At 42.8% G+C, this 24777-nt stretch overlaps 2 protein-coding genes and 1 long non-coding RNA gene across 10 annotated transcripts in view; 1 reads left to right on the top strand and 2 right to left on the bottom strand.

The window, feature by feature from the left end:
• Positions 1-993, bottom strand: part of LOC122870123 (nephronectin) — a 14595-nt gene extending 13602 nt beyond the window's left edge. Inside the window, exons 1-2 of one of the 2 annotated variants that reach the window (XM_044183930.1) lie at positions 478-993; positions 259-303 (exon numbers count right to left, since the gene is read on the bottom strand). In XM_044183930.1, coding sequence (XP_044039865.1) covers positions 259-303; positions 478-554 — 122 coding nt within the window. In that variant the 5' untranslated portion in view covers positions 555-993. The remainder of the gene's footprint in view (positions 1-258; positions 304-477) is intronic. The other variant, XM_044183931.1, reaches the window with a different exon arrangement.
• A 276-nt stretch (positions 994-1269) lies between these two features.
• On the top strand, positions 1270-17496 carry LOC122870325 (atrial natriuretic peptide receptor 1-like). Its single transcript, XM_044184481.1, has 23 exons — positions 1270-2851; positions 3594-3705; positions 5013-5145; positions 5307-5439; positions 6181-6285; positions 7115-7217; positions 7883-8028; positions 8125-8197; positions 8498-8642; positions 9884-9970; positions 10062-10205; positions 10315-10436; positions 11247-11385; positions 11990-12038; positions 12778-12879; positions 13178-13297; positions 14582-14675; positions 15690-15777; positions 16214-16353; positions 16507-16659; positions 16782-16880; positions 17130-17221; positions 17308-17496. Exons 1-23 carry the CDS (start codon positions 2816-2818, stop codon positions 17494-17496), a joined length of 2604 nt encoding a protein of 867 aa, XP_044040416.1. The 5' UTR covers positions 1270-2815.
• On the bottom strand, positions 13843-24743 carry LOC122870331. 7 transcript variants are annotated; one of them, XR_006376537.1, is made up of 6 exons: positions 24125-24739; positions 22893-23024; positions 20609-20647; positions 16484-17557; positions 16260-16351; positions 14355-14745 (listed from the first exon to the last, which is right to left on the bottom strand). It is a non-coding gene; the product is annotated as an uncharacterized LOC122870331 (long non-coding RNA). The 7 variants fall into 7 exon arrangements; XR_006376533.1 differs by having other exon boundaries at positions 13843-16351; positions 24125-24731; XR_006376535.1 differs by having other exon boundaries at positions 13843-16705; positions 17332-17557; positions 24125-24709.
• Between the last annotated feature and the right edge of the window lie 34 nt (positions 24744-24777).

The raw sequence follows: 24777 nt of genomic DNA on the forward strand, positions 1-24777 counted from the left end.
CTCTCTTCTTCGACCTCCATCTGGGTTTCTATCATTGTTCTCCGCCCTCATATGTCCACGCACAAGTCTGGCTTTTCTGTTCATTTCAGAGCTTTATTTTCCATAAACTATAATCTACTATTCTTTATAGTGGCCGCAGTCTACCAGAGTGCCTTTGAGCCACAACCGGCATCGGTTCAATGAGTCAAATTATAAAACACAATCAGCTTAAAAGCAGTCAGAATGAAGTGCATATAATAAAAAGCAGCTCTTTCGCACCTGTAATGGATATTATGCTCGTGTTTCTGTTTGCAGGTGTAGTCTCTGTGCACCAGACAAAAAGCATTATTAAAGATAATTAGTTTAAAATACCGTAAAGACATCACTACTGAGAGTTTACAGTTTTTATATAAAGTTCAACACTAGAAGCTCAAACACGCTGTTAAAACACTTACATTATTATATTGTGTTTGTAAAACAAAGAGGTAAACTCCTGACCTGACATGGTCCAAACGCTGGCCCCGGATCCACACCCAGAACGAGGACAGCAGAACCAGCCTGATCCGGGTCAGCATCCTCCTCCACGAACAGAACCGGGACCCAGGTCAGTCCACTTGGCTAAGCAGCTATAACACTCCGGCCCGGGAGTGTCCGGTCCGGTCCGGTCCGTCCCGGGAAAAAAACGAGCTAATATCTACTTTTGGAAACAGATTGGAAACACATCCCAGCACAGCGACACGGGCCCGGTACAACGTTCAAAAAGTCGTTAAAATAAGGGGGAAACAGATCAGAAATAAGAAGAAACGGTACAAGAGGGTCGAACAATAGATCTGCGACGTTAAAAACTCGCGGTTGCTTAAATAAATTAGCTTTTGAGGCGCAAAAAGCCGTTAAATTCTCCTCTGTGCCTGAACTCGTTCGGGTCGCGTGGCCGCACACGAGCCGAGCGTCGCGCGCGCACGAACGTTCCGAAGGTCGGAGGGGGGAGGAAGCGTGTCCTCGTGCACTCTGTGATTGGTAGTTAGAATTCGAACGGTTGGTGTCGCGTGCCGGTAGAACCCGACAAACCCCAGGGGGCGGGAGAGTCAGCGCGTGGGATTTAAACGACGACAGATTTTCTTTTTCATCTTCACACACACACACACACACTCTGTTGTGACGTAAACACAGATGGACCGTTGGCGCGCGCGCGTGTGTGTGTTCATTCATGTTGACTGTAAACATCTCGAGCTCATTTGTCAGGAAATTAACCTACAAATGAAGCTGCTGACAACAAATAATCTGCCCGTCACTCCTGCTGCTTGGGTGGAGAAGTACTCCGAGCCTTTACTCCAACTAAAGTACCAATACAGTCAAAAAGGAGTCAATAAACTGCTGTTGTAAGTAGTAACCGGCAGTAGTGAGTAGTAGCAGTAACTGTAGTAGCACTAGTTGTACTAGCAATATAGTAGAAGTAGTAAAAGTATTAGTGGTAGCAGTAGTAGCATTAGTAACAGGAAGGCAAGGACAATTTAATTATATAGCACATTTGCAAAGGGCTTTACAAAAAAAAGTAATAATTAAGAAGAGCTGTCATTGGAAATAACAGATGTAAAACATTTAAAATGAGTAACCGTGGATCTGGTTCGGGAACTCGAAAACACAGCCAGGAAATTAGGAACCATCTCCGTTTTAATCTAAGATGCAGGCAGAGCAAGATTATTCCCAAGACTGGGCAGAAAACCGTCTTATTTAAACTGAGAGCAGTACATATCTAACGGTAAAACCACAGTGGAGACACGAGTTCACTTCATAAGCAACAGCGATCAAGTAGGCTTTGAGTTTAGATTTGGACATATTAAACCGATTTGGACAGTTTATACTGACCCTTACACCGGTGTCAGACCGAATGCACAGGAGCGAATAGTTTGCGCAAGATTTGTGTCGCAGAATGAAGAGCGTACAAAGGAGCTAACTGCTACGAGCTACACCGGAAATTAAACAACCACTATATTAATCTTCAGACCCGGTATCCTCGTCCTTCTCGGATGTCTTTCAGATTAACTTTAGGGAGCCCTGGGCCAAAAATCGGACTTCCCACGTTCCCATTAAGTCCAGTGCAACCAGTACTCATATGATGTAACGATTTGTGTAGGGCTGCAACTAACCATTATTCTCAATATCGATTCATCTGCCGATTATTTGACGTTTGGTCTGTGAAATATCAGAAAACGGTGAGAAATGTCCATCAGAGCCCACGGTGACGTCTTCGAGTGTCGCGTTTTGTCCGACCGAAAGTCCAGAAGCCAAAGAAAAACAGGAAGTGCCGACACTTGAGAAGCTGGAAGCAGGACGTTTTTGTCTTTCTACTTGTTGGTAACCAGGTGAGAGTTGGTTAAATGTACTTACACTTCTTTTGTTTGAACTTCAGCTGCTGCATTTTGTACAAGTTGTAGTTGACAAAGAGCTGCTTTGGGTTACTAGAGTCTAGATCAAGGTCTAGATTGGCGTTTTGAGAGATCCTGCTTGGACATGAGTCCTTTTTTTAGATGGTAAAAACTGACACTAACTGATTATGTATTAAAACGAGCACAGAGATCAGTGCAGTAACGGCCCTCACCACCAGAGGGCAGTGAGCACCAGCTTCAGCGTTGAACAGCAGGGTGGAAATGTCTGGATTCATCTCTCTCCAGTCTCTGCTGCCTCTCTCGACCCCTCCTCCTCCTCCTCCTCCTCCTGCTGCTCTACTCATCGCTGAGTCTGGATTCAACAGCTCAGAAGCTGCAGATGTCCGCAAACACCTGTCTGCCTGCCTGCCTACCTGTCTGACCCTTAAGCCTGTCTGCCCTTCAGCAGCATGAAGAGGAGGCAAACATTTGGGTTTCTGCTCTGGGTAAGACTTCTCATCCAGCATCTACTTTCAACTCGTCTAAAAGTGTCAATTCATTAATTAAAACTGGGATTTAATGGGATGTTAACTATTGGTTTTCTCCCATTAAATTCTTAATTATTATTCAGTGTTTGAATCCGGGGGGATTGATTAAAGAAAACAATCTAAACTACGGTAAATTGACGTTATATCAGTAAATGTAGCTGGAACGCTGATCCTGATGCTGCCATTTTATTTTAAAGGACTTGATTTCTGCTTGGTCTTTTCTTTAGCAAAATTATAAAAAGCAAATGCAGCAAAGCAGCTGGTGTGAATTTTGAGGAAGATTTTACATCTAATATTTATATATGCAGTGTATCTAATAATGAAATGTACAGGTTTTCTGAATTTAAAAACCTGGTCAGAATGACTTTTTATTAAATCTACATAAAACCAGATGTTTGTTTTCTTGATAAAATGCTCTTTTTTTTTTACTCTGAATAGGATTTAAAATACTTTGAATGCATCTTTATTGGCTTAAATCATTATTTTTATTGGATATGTGTTATTTTGGACAAACCCTTCTCTTCCTCTCTTTTGTTATTTGATTTGTTTTTATATTATGTTGGTTTAAAGTCGGGTACACGTCATTTCATTATGTATCTTTGAACACAGCAGCGGTGCTCGTGGTGGAGCTGGATTATAATGACTCATTAGTTCTTTGTTTCTGCTCGTCGATCGCTCAGGTGTGTTGTGTTGTTTCCAGGTGTGTGCTTGCTGTGTTGGTCCGACGTGCTGCTGGCACGACCTGGACAACAGCGAGTACGACTGCTGGCCTCTGGACAAACCCAACGAATACAACATGATCGACTGTGGAGGTGAGAATCCGTCTTGTTGTGCAGAGTTAACAGCTGGTCTGATGCTCAACAAGTGACTCTGGTGTGAGATTAAAGTCTGATGATAATCTATATTTTTATTCTCGTCAACAAACCTCACGTTCAGACTGAAACCAGCAGTGAACGTATCTGCTAACGAGTGTTGTGTGTGAATCACAGCCTGATGGATCTTCTTCCTCTGAGCCACTGAGCTCCACTGTTGTCCAGAAACTAGTACACCGTCCTGCTGCCCCAAACACTCACTACAGCACCGCATGTGGATTCATCCGCTGCTGGAAATAGTCCCCAACTGATGCTCTGTTTCCTCCTGTTAGTCTGATAAAAACTACAGCGAGCAGCTGTTTGAGGAAACTACTGAGCCTTTTTAAACATCAAACTATATATTTAAAGATTTACGTCTTCAGCAGGAACCAATGGGCTCGCAGCTGAGAGCCGCAGACAGGAAGTCAGACAGTGTTGAGAGACGGACGTGTTGTTGGTTTGAGTCTGCATGTGGGATTTGTTGACAGATGCAAAAACACTGAATAACACTAACCCTTTAAGGTTGAAAACAGTTTGTATCATAGTCTGTAGAGCACACAGCAGCTATAAATCGGGCCAGGTATCGTGTTTTATGTAAATGTCAGTTCCAGTACAATACCGACACCAAAACAATACTTTTTCCAATTGATGAATGCTTCTGTTTAAAGTAAGAACTTTGCCTAAATAAAATATAGTGTAAAGATAAAAAGGTTTCCAGTTTTAGATCAGAAAATACGTGAATAAGTTAGTCTGAGAATGTGACCAAGCACTTGATGCTAACTGTCGGCACTTCACAGTTTTTGATACTTAATGCTACGGAGTCATTAAGGTTTTAACTCAACATGTATTGGAGTTTGATACCCAGCCCTAGCTTCTGACTCAGTCCCACTTACACCGTCCTGTTGCCCCAAATACTCACTTGTCTTACAAGACGAAAAGCCTTTAGGAGTATGTGAACTGTACTGCAGGAAGGAAATTATTATTTTCTGTGTGTATAATGTGATTTTCATAAACCTATTTTCTTCTGACGATTTTGTAATCTTATGTGGTCTTTATATGACATAATTACGCCAGTGAACCAATAAGGAAACGCTGCTTTTACATAAGTAAATACTACAGAAATAAAGCTTTTCCTCAGTTCGAACCTCAGTTGTGCTCTCTGAGATATTCTACCTTCGATCATAACTGAATTAAACACTGGTTCTTCGTCTGATTGCCGGTTAATCTCTCTCTCTCTCTCTCTCTGATATTCTATGTCTCTCGCCCAGGTCTAGAGATGGCCTGGGTGGTCCGTCCTCCAGAGACGGTGAAGACCGGTGAGGTGTTCAGCGTCACATACTCGGTAACGGCCCAGGACTCTTTCTACCAGTGGGCCATCGAAAACCACATCTTCACACACAGGTTCATACATGAGTTATACTGGCTTACAACTAGTTATACTAGATTTCACCCAGACTGACTGACTTACACTTCTTTACACTAGTTTTAGACCAGACGAACTAAATTCTACTGGGATCCAAACTGGACTGGTCTGAACTGGTCTGGTGTGAATGTGTGTTTAGTTCCATAGTAAACGCCGAAGCAGCTCAGAAGTTTTGTGAACATCACGACTGTCCGGCCAACTGGAAAGACGCTGACGGAGAAAACTGCTGCATTCATCACGCTAACATCCACTCCTGTCCACTGGTACACATGGTATACATACTTTGATTTTAAATTTTTTAAATTTTCTTTATTTGTCTTCCTCACTCTTTGAAGCTGTAGCGACGTCTAAAACTTTGGGATATTTGCTAACAAACCACAGCTAGCTCCCACATATTAATGTTGGTAATGCTAATGTTGTGCTGATGGATAAATAACAGATTCCAGTAAAAGCACAATATTAATTATTTCAATTACCAATCTTCACATGCCATCAGGGACCATTAAAACTATCAATCAAATCATTAAAATCATTAGTAAATGCAATCAAGGATTCATAGGACTGAATCTGGTTTGCTCTGGAGAAGCCTTTTTCACTTACTTTAATTATTAGTAATTACAGCAACAGGCCTCCTCTAAAATACAACCGTTTAGTGAGCAAAACTGAGGGCATCTAACACTCAATAATAAAAACAGATAATATTCGAGATATCTCATCTTGAATGTAAAATCTGAATCAGTAACTGCATCTGTCAGATAAATGTCGTGGATTAAAAATACAAAAAAATATTTCCCTCCAAAATGTAGGAGGAGGAAATGTAGAAATACTCTAGTAAAGTACCAGAACCTCTAACCTGTATTGAAGCACAGTAATGGAGTAAAGGTACTTCAACCTCTGCATGTCAGCAGATATTTAGTTTTCATCGGCAGGTGTTTATTTAAAAGTGCCATAATGTGACTAAATTACATTTTAAAGACATCGAACTAATCAATATTAAATAAACCAACTTTCAGGCATCAGAGAGCATCTGTGGTCCCTGGATTCCTGACGATGGAAAGATCTTTACACACACCATCTCTACCTCCGGCAAGATGACCCAGACCAACTGGACTGCCAAGGTAACGCACTCACATGTCAAGACCAGTTTATCTGTACAGCCCAATATCACAAAGTTTCTCAATAGGCTTTATAGGCTCAAAACACCAATGGTGTCCAACCTAGCCAAAGCTCTCTACAAAAACTCCACAAAATTCTTAAAACATAAGGACTAAATGGAAGAAACCTCAGTAGGGGGAATTCAAAGAGAGATCCCCCCCTCCTCGTATGACTGGGTGTGCGACAGAAGCTACAGGTGGGAAATGGCAATTACAAGAAATAAACAGAGTTGTAACAGTTAGTAGAAATAAGTATGAAATAAGTCCAATCGTCCACACAGTCCCACAGTCCAATCCCTTAGCTCTCAAATGAAATCTCAAATTGAAAATTGTCCAACATTGAGCATTAAAATAGTAGTCCTTTGTCCTTTTGTGCACAAGAAGCATCTAAGGAATGGTCATAGTACATCTGGAGAGCAGTGATGCGGGTTTGGCTGCCTAGTTAAAGTCTACAAATGGACGAACTTTATTAAGTCATTGCTACACTATACTAATCTTTCCTAAATGTACGTAAGAAGCCTGACATAAGTTTTATATCTGTATGCAGATGATACACTACTTTATTTCACTAGTGTTTACTCCTTATTCTCCTAATTCTTTGTGGGTTTTTTGCTAATTTTCAAGGTACAGGATCAATCACCACACTCCCTACAGATTACCCAACTCCAGATTTTGTAGGGACAAACTCCTAAAGTCACATCTAATCAATTGGGTTCAGTTACTCTGATGTTAACTTCACAGCCTTGGCTGTTGTTCCTAAGTGACCTGTTAAACCCATTGCTCTGTCTTGCAGGTGGTTCTGGTCCATGCTGGCTTAACCTCACTCATCGCTCACATACGAGTTGGTCGCATGCAGGTTGCTCTTGAGGCCAAGAGCACCGTGTATCCTGCTGTAGGTAGGTTATGTTGGTGTATGTCCCTCTCTACTTCCTAGCATGACTATAGAAACAAATACAACAAGGAGCTTCACATTTAGGCTCAGCTCCTCTTTACAGCCCAGTACAACACTCGCAGCACCAAGGACACCACACCAATCCACTTGTCGAACTCCAGCTCCATCTCACACTCACTCATTAACAAGGCCACCAATTTTTGGGACATTTTATGCCTATTAGATAGTCGACAGCAGAGAGATGACAGGAAATGAGGGGACAGACAGATGGGGAAGGACATGCAACAAAGGTCCCCAGCTGGATGTGAACCTGGGACATCGTGGCTTATGGTTGGCCACCTGGGCACCCCCTTGAACTCCAAACACTGAGGGGGCAATCTCTTGCTTATGTATTATATAAAAACATTTAGGTAAACTGTAAGGTCAGGAATGGTTGTGTTTAGGTTTCAGAGACCAGTATCTTTGGGTATAATGTTACATGTTGATAACTTTAGGGTTGGGTTTGGTGTGAAAAGGTGGGGGATAGTTAGCGACTGAGATCTTAGCTACCATCAACGAACATGTTACCCTCATCACATTGTTCCAGTAGTCTCTCTGCTCCAAACATGGTGTTGACATTAGTGAAAACATGAACAAGTAGCTATTTAATCTTCCTTTCTCCCCTCTAAGTGTGTGGTGATGGCGTCTGTGAGGAGGCGGAGCTTTGTTCCACCTGTTCAGCTGACTGTGGTGAATGCCCTATGACCCCGGCCACCAAGCTGGCCATCGGCCTGCCGCTCAGCCTGCTCTGCCTCTGCTTCGTACTGACTGCTGTGGTGAGAACTCACACAACACGTCAGAAACCCTGCAAAATACTCAAAATTAAAAAGAAAGCAAAAATTAAAACCCATAAATAAATCTGTCTCGTGTAGTGGCTGAGGTACCAGAAACAGAAGCTGTTGTGGGACGAGAGCTGGATCATAGACTTCACTACGATAAAACAAGGTACTGTAACAATCCAGATCAGACCGGTTTAAACTGTTTGAAACTAGTTTAATCAGCTCTGAACTGCTCTGAAACTGGTGTAAACTGGCAAGGGACTCTAAAATGGGCTGAAACAGGTCTGAACTGGTCTACACTGGTCTGGAACATGACAGGTCTGGCATCGGTCTGAACTGGTTTAAACAGGTCTGAAACTTGTCAGTACAGGTCTAAAGTTGGTCTAAAGACCGGTTGCTGTTAGAAACCCTTTATCTACATGGCAGCATTAAGTGTATCCCTCTCTCTCTTTCTTTCTCTCTATAGATCTGGAAGCTCGTATGACCATGGGCAGTATAATGAGTGTACCGGTGGGGAACAGCGACAGTAACACCAGCTGCGTGACTGCTCTCAGCTCCTATACAGGACAACCAGGGACCCGAAAAACAATGTTCACCTGCACTGGGATATAGTACGCACACCTGTTTGACTACCTGTCTGTCTATTTAAACCTCATTCATGCTGTCAACACAGTAGTATGTTTTTTGCAGCTGCTAGTTACAGAGTTGTGACCAGGACTGTGTTTTATTTGAAATAGTTTGATACTATTGTAGATGCAATGCATAATTCTCGGTACCAACTGATACTGACTAAAACAGTACCTTACTTGTTTTTTTTTCTAACAAAAGAAGCCAAAGTTGATTTCAATCAGGAACTACCAGATCAAACAATTAGTTACCAAGGTTATGAATCTCACCAGACATTCAAGGCCACCTTTCTGTACTTGACAGTTGCTTCCAAAAACTATTCAAGTTCAAAACCCAGCCCTTGTTGTGACCCAGTGTGTGGGTGCATGATAAGCATGCCTAGTTGCCAGCCATTTCGATTTGTGCCCTTGAAAATCAAATACAAAACTGAACTATACAACACTATGAAATGAATTATGACAAACTGACTACTCTCTAACTGCTGGGGTGGTGAGACACTTGGAGCCTAATGGTGTATTCAGACAGGATGGATAGTGATACAAAGTCACATATATAAAGTCAGTGAAAAGACATGAGTAGGCATAACTGATGCAAATTCACTGCAAACTGAGGTGAAGATATTTTCAAGCGAGTTGAACATTTTGACGGAACTTGAGCAGAGAGGACAAAAGACAGAAACTGGAGGGGAGAACAGTTCTGTGATCAGTCAGAGTCTGAAGTGTCACACTTACAGTCTGTGTGTACATTGCTAGCTATCTCAGTCAACGTCTGTACAGTAGGTACATTGTACTGTTTGGGGAGAATAAATACAGACTGCACTAAACAGTCCAGCAGCCTTAAACTGGCCTTAAAAATGCTGTGGGGGCCAGAAAAGGTTGCAAAACATTGCAATAGAGACAAGAAGAAAGTCAGGCTAGGGAATATTATGTCTGTATAATTAGAGTCGACAGTAGAGAGACGACAGGAAATGAGGGGAGAAAGATTGAGAATGACGTGCAACAATGGTCCGTAAACTCCTAGGCCACAAGGAAGCCCCAGACTTTTCACTTTGACTGAGAACTTTAATAAATAGATCTACAGACACACATCAACACACTGGTTCTAGCTCAATGTTTCAAGCCTGGTTGGTAGAGATTAAGTCTCCAAAGTTCTTATATGATGGAGAGAAAGTTGGTGGGTAGACTGTTAGAAAACATCCTGGATTAATAATAATTTTCTTCTCCAGTGATGGCAGGACGGTGGCCATCAAGAGGATTCAAACAAAGGCTTTCTCTCTGTCCAAAACCATAAGACAGGAAGTCAAACAAGTCAGGTAACACACACACTCGTCATCCTTCCACATCTAATGTGACCCTCGTATTTCAAATACGGTATTTTGACTTTCTCTCTTTCTTCGTCTCCAGGGAGCTCGATCACCCCAACCTGTGTAAGTTTATTGGCGGGTGTGTTGAGGTGCCCAATGTTGCCATAGTGACAGAGTACTGCCCAAAAGGAAGCATTAATGACGTTCTTCTTAATGACGAGATCCCGCTTAACTGGGGCTTCAGGTAGTGTGTTTTGTCACTGTAAAGGGGGTTTGGACTAATAATAAAGAAATTAAATACAATGAAACAGGTTAATTTGAGTAATAATCCCCAGTTTTATACACTCTGCCAGGTTTTCCTTCGCTACAGACATCGCCAGAGGGATGTCGTACCTCCACCAACACAGGATCTGTCACGGCCGACTCAAGTCTCTAAACTGTGTCTTAGACGACCGCTGGGTCTGCAAAATAACAGGTAATATGAACGTGTGCCGTGGTATATATACCGATATGTTTAATCTACAAGGCTTGTTGTTTTTAATTTCCATTTTCAAATAGGAAATCTGGGAATTTAAATCTTTAAATCCAGGTAAAAAAAAAAATTACTTTTAAAATATTATTTTCATGGTTTACTTCATTTGACAGACTCCAGTGCAAAATCGGCAGCTAATTTGAATTGTCTCTCCAATTTGCTCTTTGTTTCTATCACTGACATCAGCATCAACAACAAAAAAGACATTATTTACTGTAAACAGTGTCTTCATGCAGACAGAAACAGAATCTGGTGAAAAACTTTTCTAAAATCTACATATTCTTGGTAAAAATTACCACTAGCTAATAAATGTATTGTCTAATGTTGCATTAAGTTTTACATCAGAGGTGTAAAAGCAAGGCTAAAGCAGTAAACCTTTACTGTTACAGGAGGCGGTGTTTCTCCCCAGCTTTTGAGTAGAGCTGCTACTGGATCCCATAGACGCCAATGAACTGACCCAAAATAAGATAATCTCACCATTTAGTCATACCTTCAAACTCCTCACAGAGGCAAGCATTGGCTTGTTAGCCCCCTAATCAGGAATATAAAATAGGTTTATACCATTATTAAAGTGTTTTTAAGGAAATGCAGAACAATGCTAATATTAGCTTATAAGTAAAAAATCCACAAACAAGAACCTCTTCCTTTACATCATCTGACTTTTTGAATTCTCTGGAACGCATCATAAATCCTGGACACTGATTGGATAGTTTCATTTTCTGATTTTGATTGACACGTGGCCTGTCCTGTCAGATTACGGGCTGAGGATGTATCGCAGGGACGATGGGGCGGATCCTCTTTCCACCTATCAGCAGAGACTCTTGGAGGTGTACATGCCGCCCGAGTTTCATAACTCCAACATGGAGCCGACGCTAGCTGGAGACGTGTTCAGGTATCAAACACATAAAGACTTGTTTTTGTAACTTAGGGGGACATTGCATTGACTTACATTAATTCCCTGGAGACTTAACCATAACTACAACTTGCCTACGGTTCGGGTTAAGCTAATCAGCATTAGTTCATACGACATGTCAGACCACGTCAGAAATTAAAAGTGTTCATATTTGTTCTGAACGGCCAAACTGAAAGACGGGGTAAAAAGCCGGCCATCGTAGGGAGGAGGGAGACGCAATATCGTTTAAATATGAGGATAATGGAACATATTTTCAGACAGTCTCTTCAAACCCCGCCTACTTTCTTACCTCCACACAGCTAGCCAATCACTGCATGAGGTGGGCATGAATGTTGGATTGTCGGTTTGGAAAAGTAACGGACAAGCAGTTCTGACGGAGTATACTGGCAGTTTAACCCCAACCTTTACCCTAAGCTTAACCAAAAACCAAGTGCTAACCCTAAAACTTGGTGGTTTACCTTGTGGGGACCGGTCCCCAAATGGCACATTCACACACACACACGCACACACACACACACATTCACACACACGCACACACACATTCACACACAGTCATGTTGATAACTTTTCTATGTTTTCCCAGTTATTCCATCATTCTGCTGGAGATTGCCACTCGCAGCGACCCCGTCCCAGTAAGTAACAATCTGATTGGTTGACTGTCCTGTCACTCCACTGTAACTCAGTGACTGTAATAGACTGACTGTAATAGAGAGCATAGACTGTATATGAGAAGTGGACGCAGCCACCGTGATGTCTCCCATTGGTTTGTGGACTAATGTTTTGAAGCCTCAGTTTGGCATTTTGGCGGTCGCCATCTTGGTTTTTTGGAGACAGGAGTGACCATATTTGGACGACAGAGAGTGGAGCTGGGGAGGGATCTGCATTGCTACGCCTCTACCCTAACTGACAGGTCGCCATGGTAGCGACTTGTCAATCACAAGGTAGCCACGCCCTAAAGCATACCCTGCTTTATTGTCTATTTTACTCTAAACGGGACCATTATTTCCAAAATGAACATCATACTGTATTAAAGAAAACTAGCAATTGAGACCATAAACTTATTAGGAAACCGTTTACGGAGGTAATAAATCAGGTGAGAAGTTGGGTCGTTTTCTCAAAGACTTCTATACAATCAGACATCTTTTTGCAACCAGTGGAGTCGCCCCCTGCTGGCCATTAGGAAGAATACAGGTTTCCACATTGGCTTCACTTTCCAGACCCGGAGGCTACGTCCACTTCTTTTATACAGTCTGTGGTGGAGAGGCAAAGTCCCCGCTGCATAATGTTTATCACCAGGTTGTTATGTGTGCTGCCTTCGTGGTCAGGTCACTGGTTAAATGAAGGACAAATAAATAAATAAATACTTTGCAGGCAGAGGAGTCCAATCTGGAGAGCGCCTGGTGTCCTCCTCTGCCAGAGCTGATCTCCAGTAAAGCCGACAGCACCTGCCCCTGTCCTGCTGACTACGTAGAGGTGTGTACACACTGTCTAGATCTGCTTTTAACCTGCTTTTTATTGTCTTTAATCTGTTGTTTCACTCTTATAATTTCTATTTCTCGTGTCTCCAATTGTTTTAATGTTTACTTAATGAATTGCACTAACCTGTATGAAAGGTGCTATACAAATAAAGTTTGACTGACTGACTGATTACTTGATGGACAATACGATGATAGAAAAGTTCTAATTTGATCATTTTTGTTTGTTCGTATGCTGAGAAAGAAATCTCTCTTAACCTTTTCTGCCGTATTTTGTCCCGTGTGTCTTTCCGTAGCTGATCCGGCGATGTCGCTCTCGTAATCCCGCCCACCGACCCACCTTTGAACAAATCAAGAAGTTTGTTCATCGAATCAACCCGATCAAAGTCAGCCCGGTGGACATGATGATGAACCTGGTAATAACATGCATCATACTCAGAGCAGACATCAGATTAAATGTAATATAGTATTTGGCTCAAATTTATAATTTACTTTCAAATACTTAAACTTCACATTGTATCATATTGTATCCTGTCTTATATGATATATATTGTATCATGCTATATTATGGATGTGTACCGTATGTCACATCAAATTATACTGAATGCCACAGCATTTTGTCTTATTGTGACAAGCACTCAGTTGGCAGTTTATTAGGTACAGCTAGCTAAAACTAATGCAGTCCTGTAATAAATCCTGAGACGCGTTGATTCAACTGTATGCTCGTTTTGGAGGATGTAGTTTAGGATGCTGTTGAACTGTATTTCATTATAAAGAGAGGTTTTTCTCCCCATTTATATCAATGGGCGTAGGCTATATTACAGAAACACCTCTTTGTAACATTAGCATGTGTGAAATTTCTGCTGTTTACCATCAAGATGTACCGGACACTTGATGTATGCCAGATGTGTTATGTGCAGACTCCTGCAGTGTAAACAGGCAAAACTTCACTCATAACAAATTGTGTCAGTACAGGATTTAATCAGTATTATTTATCAGCCACACAGGACCATGAAAAGAGACTTTGCACACCTGTTTGATCATGTTTCTCTGAAATATTACCAGTGTAATAAAGTGATTTCCATCCAAAGCCATCAGTCTGCACCGATCACAGAGCCTGACAAATGTTTACAATATTAAATAGCAATAAACATGCTGTAACAGTGTGAGCTGTCTTACCTTAAAGCTAGTGTTTCTTTCTCACTGGTTTCTGCACAAAACCATCCACCACCTTATTAAAATCCAGGGCTCTGACCAGATCACTGGGTGTTTATAGATGATTCTGCACTGCGAACTGAAGTTTCCTTCTAGGAATTTTTATTTAAATCAGAATCAGAAATACTTCATTGAACCCCGAAGGGAAACTCTTTGTTACAGCAGCTCACCATTACGTCAGTGCACACAGGAGAAAGTACTAGCAAACAATATGATACAATACACTATAAAACAGGTCAGAAAATAAATTAAGTACCAGGTATAAGTATAAGATAAAATAAGTGTGAAGTGCCAAGTGGGTTTACCGGTTGATGATGATAATACAGTATAATAATACAATGTAATAACATAAGTAATGAGTAGTAGTGCATGTACTGTCGAGTTGTGTGTAGCCACACGATTTAGTCACATGACGACTGTTTTGTATCATATCAAAACAAATCCCAACTCAGTGTAATATGAAGGTACAACTGTCTCTGTTTCAGATGGAGAAGTACAGTAAACATCTGGAGGTGTTGGTGGCCGAGCGGACTCAGGATCTGATGCATGAGAAACAGAGGACTGACAGGCTGCTATACAGTACGACTCACACATATACACACCTGTTCATCACGCCAGTTTAGTTACTGATGTCCAGCTGAAGTTTAAGCTGCAATACAAAATGTTACATGTTAATCATGTATACTTTCATTGTGTTAATAATAATAATTTTCTGGTTTTGAGTTGCAGGTGCAGGTTTCTATTCTTATAAACAACATTGGAAGAAACCCAGAAAAGATGTATTTATATGCAGATGATACAGTTATCTATACAGTTGCCCCGTTTAAACCAACCAATCTCCAAACTGCCTCCACAAACACCAGTTAACATTTTAACAATTAAAATCAACCCCGAATACACAAAACAACAAATGTATAACTTTCTCCATCTCAACTTTCTGTACAAAAGGTAGATAACATTACTCGTATTGAAACGACAGGCGGGACTGAGTCTCTGAATGACAAATTAACTTTCCACACAGAAACACAAACCCAAATAGTTTTTTTATTTCCCTTTTAAGAAATGCTTTCCCTTTGCAGCAAGAAAAAATATTACTCAGTCCACATTTTTATTTGTTCTGGATTATGGTGACATCCTGTGTACGCATGCGTCGGACTCACTACTAAAACGCTGCTTTCATATCAAGCATTCAAACTCCACATTCAAAAAAACGTTTCACGATGAACCCGTTTAAATAGTCGCGCTCTCTCCTTTACGGCTGTTCTCTTCGTGCGTTTCCATCCAGCTGGTTTTCCATCGTCTGAGCTTCGACTGGAGCTCTTTTTAATGACGTCATCTCGTTGCGTACTCTTTTTCTGCGATGGTTTAATGGCAGCGAGCTCATGTTCAAACAGCAGCAGTGGATGGAAACAAGCAGCGAGTCACGTTTTCTTTGGATGATTTTCTGGAAATTCGCATTAAAATTTGCGCTTCATTTGGACTCGTGTGTTAACTACTCTACGCTGCCATTTGGCCAGTTCTCTCCTGTAAAAGAGATAATGTATCTGAAGAGACTTCCTGGTTAATTAAAATAAAAATATGTTTGTGTTGCAGGTATGCTTCCTAAACAGGTGGCTGATGACCTGCGGCAGGGGAAGCCGCTGCAGGCTCAGAGTTACGTCAGCGCCACCGTCTTCTTCAGGTAGCAGAGACAGGAACTGACTGTTTCACATGTGCAAGTCATAATCTGCCTTTTTAATTTCATTAATATCATCGTATATTAATTTGTTTTGACAATGAGCGAAACAGAAGAGTTAAATGATACTATATAATTAATCCAAGCACTGTTAAAAATTATTTAACACTAAGAACATCAAAGATAAAAGTTTGTTAGAATAATAATGGCTACTTTTACTGTACTGAATATTTTGCTTGTCTGCATATTTGTGTTTATATACATTTTCGTCTTTATTGTTCTGTATTTGTCCATCACTGGGTGACAAGTGTCTACTTACTTTATTTCTGTTTCTTTTCTCTTTTTATGTGCAACTATGTCCATTTACCTCCTTGAGGGTCATCGTGGAACGAGAAGAAATCAAAGTATTAAGTCTAAAGTATGTGTGTGTGTGTGTGTGCAGCGATATCGTGGGCTTCACGCAGCTGTCCAGCAGCAGCACTCCTTACCAGGTCGTCGACCTCCTCAACAAACTCTACACGACGTTTGACGACATCATCGACAACTACGACGTGTACAAGGTGGAAACCATCGGCGACGCCTGTGAGTGACAATATTTAGCTTATCCTCAAGATATAAATGGGGTGGACAAAATAGAAACACCTCTTGGTATGGCTCAAACTACAGCATACATTATTATAATCTTGATGAGGGGAGGATTTATTGATCTCACTGTATCATCGTGTGGTCGTGTAGACATGGTGGTGTCTGGTGTTCCTCTGGAGAACGGGATCCTCCACGCCTCAGAGATCGCCAGCATGGCTCTGGACCTGGTGGGCGTCTGTCGCACCTTCAGGATCCCCCACAAACCCAACACACAGCTGCAGATCCGAGCGGGGATACACTCCGGTACACACACGTTTCAAACAACATGTACTCCGGTGCACAGAAGTTGCTAAAAAAACAAATCAGAATCTGTCATTAAACCCATTTTCCCGCTCTTTTAACGTCTCTCTCTCTCTCTCTCTCAGGTCCGGTGGTGGCGGGGGTTGTAGGGACGAAGATGCCTCGTTACTGTCTGTTTGGAGATACAGTCAACACAGCATCCAGGATGGAGTCCACCAGTCTGGGTAACACTCAAAATCAATTGTTTCATCCATATTATATTCAGCGCACAGGCTGCTGGGCTACTGATCCCAGGTCTGCTGCTGTGGCTCTGTTATTAAGCACCCTGACCCCGTAGATCACGGAAAAGAACCGAAACCAACTGCAGTAACGTAGAATATGTAAACTGTATTTGTTTCTGGACTAAAACCAGAGCTAAAACCAGCGGCATGTTGCTTTATGAACATGCTAACGCTGCGTCGCTGCCTTTGCAGCCCTGAAGATCCAGTGCAGCTCCAGCGCGTTTTACCTGCTGGAGGAGATCGGCGGCTACGTGCTGGAGTGCAGAGGGACGCTGCAGGTCAAGGTGAGCCCGCTCCCACCACAGTCCAGTTCTGCCGGGCACTGGGAGCACTGGGAGCTCAGCCCAGTGACGCTGTCTGTCTCCAACAGGGGAAAGGTGACATGGTGACTTACTGGCTGGAGGGGAAGAAGACGTCTCTGGTCTCCAAGGACGTTAACCCCGACGCCAAGATGCCCAAACACATCGCCGTGGAGACGGAGGCAGAGGCGGAGAACGAGCGAGAGCTGTATTCCACCATACCGGGGATTCTGAACGACGATCTCCTGGATCCGGTCTGATCCCCGAGTTCACCGTTTGATGCGTTTCTTCAGTTGCGATCAGTGTTCGTTCACAGTCAGCCTGAAAAGTAAACATAACGTGTCGTTTGTTACGTGTATGTGGCTGTTTAATTATGTCATTAATCCACCGAACAACAAGATGCCTGCGGATTAAACACATTATCGTAACTGACAAAGCGTCAGGCAAAAATCTGGACAGGTGAAATCACTATCGCTAGTTATTCTGTATAGCTGTCACTGTCAAACCTTCAGTTCTTTATTTGATTGTATCAAAAGGTGTTTTTTAAGTATATCTGATCATATTTTAGTAAGAGGTTTTCTGCACAGCTGCAAAACACCTCTTCTACATTAATTCAGAGACATTCGTGTTAATTATTTAAACTGTAGCGTGCGTACGGATACGCTGCAGTTCACAGCTGACACTGGAGCAAGAAATTAGTTAGTTAGCAGCTAAACTTACCTGCCAGGCTTTGACCGCTAACGATTAGGACTGGGTAAAGAAAACAATGGATTTGCTGATATTTTGATGTTTGCGTGTTTAGCTTTCTCTGTGAATGTGTGTGCATCGTGCAGACTGTGGCTGACCTCAGCTTTAACAATAACGGACCGAACATATTAAAAACGTAAAACTGCCTCAGCCGGATTCTTCAGCTTGATGATTCAGATCTGTTTACGCTCAGACGTCTCTGCTGGCACGGCCGCGTCGTATGAATATTCATGTCGCATTGCTGAGCAGATGGACGGCTTGCAGAGACGGAGATGAAGGGATTTGTTTACCTGTTAGCGGCCAAGAAGGCCGACATGACAACAGATGGGCAGACGGAGGAGGAGGAGGAGGAGGAAGAGACGAGTGGAGGAAAAGAAGCCAGATATCAAAGCAACATCTTTAATTTGTGATCCAGATAATAAACTCTGGCCGTAGTTCAGTTATATTAAGCGCAGGTCCTTTACGAGCAGAATATCTCACCTGTTCTCACGATAATCTAAACATTTTGTTGTTAGTTGTGGAATCAGCGTCATCTTGTTACCTGGAGTTTTCTCACATGAAGCCTGATGTACGGAAGCTAAAACAGTAAGGATGCGAATTTTATAAGAAACTGAACTGCGACATTTTACCACCACTGAATGCTTAACGTTGACATTTAGATACTACTGAATTTAGAGCACTGAAATATTTTATTTTGAGAATCCAGCTAAGCTTGCGTCGCCTCTCGGAAACGTCCAGAAGGTATTTTTCGAGTTGTCCGTTTTCCAGCCGCTGGATCACGTGACACGAGAACGATCGATTCCTTTCGGGCCTGAACTGAAACTGAAACAATCCAGCTTGATTTCTTTGACTTGAAAATGATCAATTAAACTTGAGCAACTTGAATTTTTTGGCCCTGATGGCGGCACGGCTGCCCGTCAGTCGGTCCGACCTCTTCGGTCCAGACTGAAACATCAGCAGCTGCTTCATCGTTCATGCTCCCCTCAGGATGAACTGTAATAACTCTGCTGATCCTCTGACTTTCCCTCTAGCGCCACCATCAGGTCGACACATTAATTTGGTTTCTGACCGAACACCTGCAGAGCTGCTGACGCTCCCATCAGCCTCAGCTGCACTCTGTGTCTACTGCTAATTAGCTAATGCTAGCATGCTAACACTCGTGCTAAACATCAGCACGATGGCATTGTCACTGTGAGCTTTGTAACTTAAAATAAAGTTTTTGAATCGTTGAAATGACCTCATTGGAATTTAAAAAGACAAGAATTCAAACCACATGAAGTCAGTCAGACGGTTAAAATCCTTCACAGTTATGAGTTCAGTTTAAACCTCAACATATTCACTTGTGGCTCCACATTTCAGGTTTCGCAGGAGCGCGAGTCCAGATCAGGAAGATAAAACATTTAGCTGCTCCGGGCGTCTTTAAATTAGAATATATTTTTACATTTGTACTCAGAGAGCTGCGCACTGCAGCACGAGTGTGTGTGTTTTATGGGCTCATCTGCATGAGTGGTTTGAATACGAGCACAGCTGCAAAAGGCAGCTCGCGTTTCCTTTTCATAAAGACACACACACACACACACACACACACACACACACACACACACACACTTGACAAGCTATCCTTGTTAGGACATTGCATTGACTTCCATTCATTGCGGACAGCCTAACCCAAACCGTAACCTCAGAAATGTTTTGCCTCATTAGGACCGGGCTTTGGTCCCCATGAGGACTACTGGTCCCGACAAGGTCAGCGTTTGTACCGGAAAAGGTCCCCAATAGGTGACACACACACACACACACACACACACACACAGGGATCAGGTATAAAAACTAAACCAGCTGGTTTGTTCAGAAACATCCTCGTTAAATTTGAACATTTGTTCAACGTTGAATAAACAAATACGCAGCTCATTTCTCCTTCATCGCTGTTTATTTTGAGTTTTCAGCTACAAACTGGTTTTTACATTTTTTCCAGCTTTTTTTTTTATTATTATTATTGCACTTTGAATTAATGGGAAACTGAGCGTCCGAGTTAGAACAACTGACAAGTTGAGCTGAAATCAACAGAATCTACAGAAAGTTGGCCGGCAACTATCTTGATAATCGATTAAACATTTAAATGCAGGAATTTCCACATTTCTCTGTTTTATATTATTGTTTTGGTCACTTGTCCAAATATTCATAAACAAACAAAGGACACAGATTCAGACGGTAGCGTGTTATTTGGGGGGGGGGGTTGGGTAAATCCCCGTCGGACCGCTTATGAAGGAACTGCTCTCCGTCACGACACAAAAACACGATATTTAATGTCAGTAAGGTGTCCTCACCTGAAGCGAGCGTACGAGTGCAGGTATCAGCGTGAAGCTTGACGAGGGTTAAATTATTGATGGGAGGCAGCTTCTGTCCCCCAGTTTCTTTGATTATGTGTATATCGGATTTGTTTATCTGGAAGCGTGGCGAACAAAACAAGGCCCCGGGGCCCAAAACACAGCGAGGAGGGAAGAAGAAGAGCGGGGGGGGGGGGGGTAGCCTGGTGTTTAATTACAGATGAGAGCGAACATGTGTGTGTGTGTGTGTGTGTGTGTGTGTGTTTGAAGTGGTTTTGTTAATAGGATGAGTACTCACCGAAAGAACCTCGCTCGCCCTCGCCGTTCATTTACATATCTGAGGACACACACATCAAAGAGAGCGTCTCATCGTTGTCAAACGAGACTGAGCGTGTGTGTGTGTGTGTCAGAGCTTTTAGTTACTGAATACATCAGAGGACACACACACACACACACACACACACACACACACAATGAGCTGATTCCATTAGTATCGCCGGTTTGGTTTAAAATAAATCTGTGATTCGATCCTCCACGTTCACAGCCTGTAAAGAGTAATAATAATTAATAATAATAATAATAATAATTAATAATAATAATGAAATGAGGACATCGATCAGCTGGAAACAACAACTCTTTAATATCAAAGTGAACATGAATCTGGACAAATACATCGGCGCGAAGTACAAATATTAAACAAATTAACTCACTTTTTCACTAAATGTGAAGCTGCAGCCGGCTAGCTTAGCTTAGCACAATGACTGGAAGCGGGGGGAAACAGCTAGCCTGGCTCTGAAGGTAAAGCGGCAGAGAACCTGTGAAACCGCTACAGGTGAAGGTGGATTTGTTACCTTTATTATCTTCTCAATTAAATTAATAAGATGAAAAACGTCGAAACCCCCAAAATACTCAGTTTACGACAGGCCGAGGAACCAGCAAATCCTCACATTTAAGAGGCTGAAACCAGCGAAACCATTAACTGGATATCAAATTAGCTGCCGATTCATTTTCTGATGATCGACTGATCGACTGATCGTTTCGGCTGCATTGAAACTATTGATCAGAGAGCTGTTGCACTGATGAAGAGCTGCTGCCAGCGTGTACCCACAACCCCCCCCGTTACCCACAACCCCCCCCGTTACCCACAACCCCGTTACCCACAACCCCGTTACCCACAAACCCCCCCGTTACCCACAAACCCTTGTGTTTGGGGTCTTTTCCAACGTGTCAGTGCAGTTATTCTCGTTTCCATTCAGAAGCTTTCAGCGGCAGGTTCAGTCCACTCCTGAGTCTCTACAGGTCTGTCAGGTCTCTAGAGGTCTCTACAGGTCTGCCCGGTCTCTGCAGGTCTGTCAGGTCTCTAGAGGTCTCTACGGGTCTGTCAGGTCTCTACAGGTCTGTCAGGTCTCTACGGGTCTCTACGGGTCTGTCAGGTCTCTAGAGGTCTCTACGGGTCTGTCAGGTCTCTGCAGGTCTGTCAGGTCTCTAGAGGTCTCTACGGGTCTGTCAGGTCTCTACGGGTCTCTACGGGTCTGTCAGGTCTCTAGAGGTCTCTACAGGTCTGCCCGGTCTCTGCAGGTCTGTCAGGTCTCTAGAGGTCTCTACAGGTCTGCCCAGTCTCTACAGGTCTCTACGGGTCTGCCCGGTCTCTAGAGGTCTCTACAGGTCTGTCAGATCAAGCCTCTCAGCCCGTGAGACGGTCGAGCCCCAGGAGGGTTTAAACGGTCCATCTTCCTGAGAGAGAGAGAACAAATCACACTTACATCACGTGAACAAGAACAAACCGGGCCGTGTCTTTGAAAAGGGGTCAACGAAATGTGCGACACTGAGTTCAGGTCTGGGTCTTTCTTCACCGCCCCCCCTTTATTTACATTAACAAACGGTCGTGATACGGATCCGCTCACCAGCAGACAAACACCGATAAATCTGTGCAGAAACCAAAATATGTCGAAAGTAAAAGTCGGCAAATTTGTCGTAAAAACGCGATATTTCGATTATTTATAACAAACTCGTCCGTGCTGCTGTTGTTTTTACGTCGGCCGGACGTCCTGTCGTCATCAGCTGACTGTGGGACATCACTGTGACTCAGACAAATCAATAACTGAAGAATCCAGCCGATGATGCTCTATATTGATTACATTCCTCGTTCTGAGCTGTACTGAACATTGAAGCATAATTACATAATCTTATTTAATATTATCTGTACTTATATCTGTAACGCCTGAATTTCCCCTCTGGGGATCAATAAAGGATTATAAACGATAATCAGTCTTTGTCATCAGTATAGTGTGAAAGAAAATCAATAACTGCTACAGCCGAAACGATTAGTCGAAAGAAAATTAACTATTCTGATGATCAGTTAGTCATTTTTTAAGGAAATGTGGCACAAACGGGCCGTTTCCGGCTCCTCAGAGGAGAAAATTTGCTGGTTTTCTGTGACTTTTAAATAAAATCAACTTCAGGAAACTTTTTACAACTATTTTACATTTTAAAGACAAAACGATTAATCGATAATGAAAACATTGCTGTCCTAATAACGGGTATTTGAAAACAAACCAGACAGTTTGTGCACAAACGCTCACCTGTGTCGGCGGGCCAATGAGCCGTCAGCCTTGCTGGAGGAGGGCGGTCCTCTTCTCCAGCAGCCAATGAGCTGCGATCCTGCTGGCGTAGATCACGTAAGACCAGGACAAGACCACAACAGCCAGCAAGACCTGAGAGACGCAAACAATAAGAGCCTCGGTTAACGACAAAGAGCCGTAAATTCAGATCGACTAGAAACTGAAAACAGCAGCGTGGCGACAAAGAAACGCCACCATGATTAAATTCAAGCCGTCAGACAAACTTGCGTCATTTTCACGTTCCCGGGTCTATCAGCGAGTTTCCGACGCGGTAACTCCCGCGTGACGTGACGGACAGAAGGCGTTTTCCATTCGCTAATCAAACAAACCGTCAATAAACAGATATATAAAGCAACATTTTTTCCAATATATTCCCTGTCATGTGACCCAGTGACTCCAAACCAATGCCGAATTGTATCACTGCACTGGACAAATGAGACACACCTGTTGTTATTAGATTCTAGTGCTTCGTCTATTTTATATGAATATTTTGTAAGAAAAACGTTGAACAAAATTTATGAAGTTTCATAAAAATATCAATATAAAATAGAAGACGCACTAAAATCAGATGGAACGAGGTGTGTCACGTTTGTCCAGTGTAGTAATAACATCCGGTATCGATTTGGAGTCCCTGGGTCACATGACATGGAAGCTGTTGGAAAAAATATTGATCTATAAATCTATTTATTGACGGTCCCTCAGTGAAGCCCCTGTGGCTAACAGCGGGCGCTTGGAGGTTCGCTAGCCGCCCTCTTGCTGCCAACACTGGGGGAACCTGAGTAAGAAGACGCCGCTGGACGCCGAGTGAACGTCTGTCAGATATCCAGCTAGTCTCACAGCGAGGAGGCCAAAAGCACCAGCGCTGTTTGCGTTATAACTGTCCAAAGTCACCATCTCAATGTAGCTAATATAACTTTTTAACACCAGCATGTAGCTAATCGCTCCCTCGTTAACTGACTGCCGCCACTCATCACCCAGTAAAGAAATAATCCGTTTCATTTTAATTCGAGTTTCGTGCCACCGTGTTCATTTTAACTGTAAAACCTGCGAACCTTCGCCAAAACTAAACAGGCTAGCTGGTTGCTAGCTAGCCGTTAGCTGGTTGCTAGCTAGCCGTTAGCTGCTAGCTTAACCAGGCACCTTCCCGGTGACTGAAAACAACGTTTAGCTGAGAGCGGGTGTGGTGACTGTACCACAGAGTAGATCCTGTCCAGAGCCCGTCTGCTGAAGGTCGCCATCTTCTTATTTAACCCAGATTTAACCCGCCGAAACACCGAAAGTCACGGTTTGTTTACACCCGCGTCTTTCATCTTCTTCGTCCTGTTTTTAAACGGCGGTTGGTTCCAGCGTTGGAAGCGCGATGCCGCCATCTTGTGCTTCGGAGTGTCGGTACCACAGATTCAGTCCCAGCTATTAATAAAACAAACTCTTCTTTCTCGTGTCTCCTCTCCTGTTTGTCTGCACCACAACGAACGAGTCGAGGTGAAACGGACTGTTTAATGTGGCCGCTCTCTGCGCCCAGGTCGACGCTTCCTCCCCGGACCGTTAGGGGGCAGCGCCGAGAACACGGCCGCGAAACGAGACGTCTCACTCCGCCTCGTTTCAGGACACATAAACACAGCGGGGTCTGTTGTTGTTTACATCGAGTTGGGACAGAAAATAAGTCAGTGTTTAATGATTCATTAACGCAACCGCACAGTATTACACTAATCCTACCACACATCAGTAATAGCGATGCATTAATCCTCGTTCTGGGCTCTGAATGGACACTGCGGTGGCTATTTGTCAAAAATCAATAACTATAGATTTATAGATCAACACTTTTTCCCCAATAGCTTCCCTGTCA

Source organism: Siniperca chuatsi, linkage group LG22, assembly GCF_020085105.1.
Source record: "Siniperca chuatsi isolate FFG_IHB_CAS linkage group LG22, ASM2008510v1, whole genome shotgun sequence".
NCBI lineage: Eukaryota > Metazoa > Chordata > Actinopteri > Centrarchiformes > Sinipercidae > Siniperca > Siniperca chuatsi.

Coding starts and splice junctions, on each gene's coding strand:
- LOC122870325 (XM_044184481.1), top strand. CDS start 2,816: ATGAAGAGGAGGCAAACATTTGGGTTTCTGCTCTGG. Junction 12,039..12,777: donor CTCGCAGCGACCCCGTCCCA/GTAAGTAACAAT, acceptor AATACTTTGCAG/GCAGAGGAGTCCAATCTGGA. Junction 15,778..16,213: donor AGCGCCACCGTCTTCTTCAG/GTAGCAGAGACA, acceptor GTGTGTGTGCAG/CGATATCGTGGGCTTCACGC.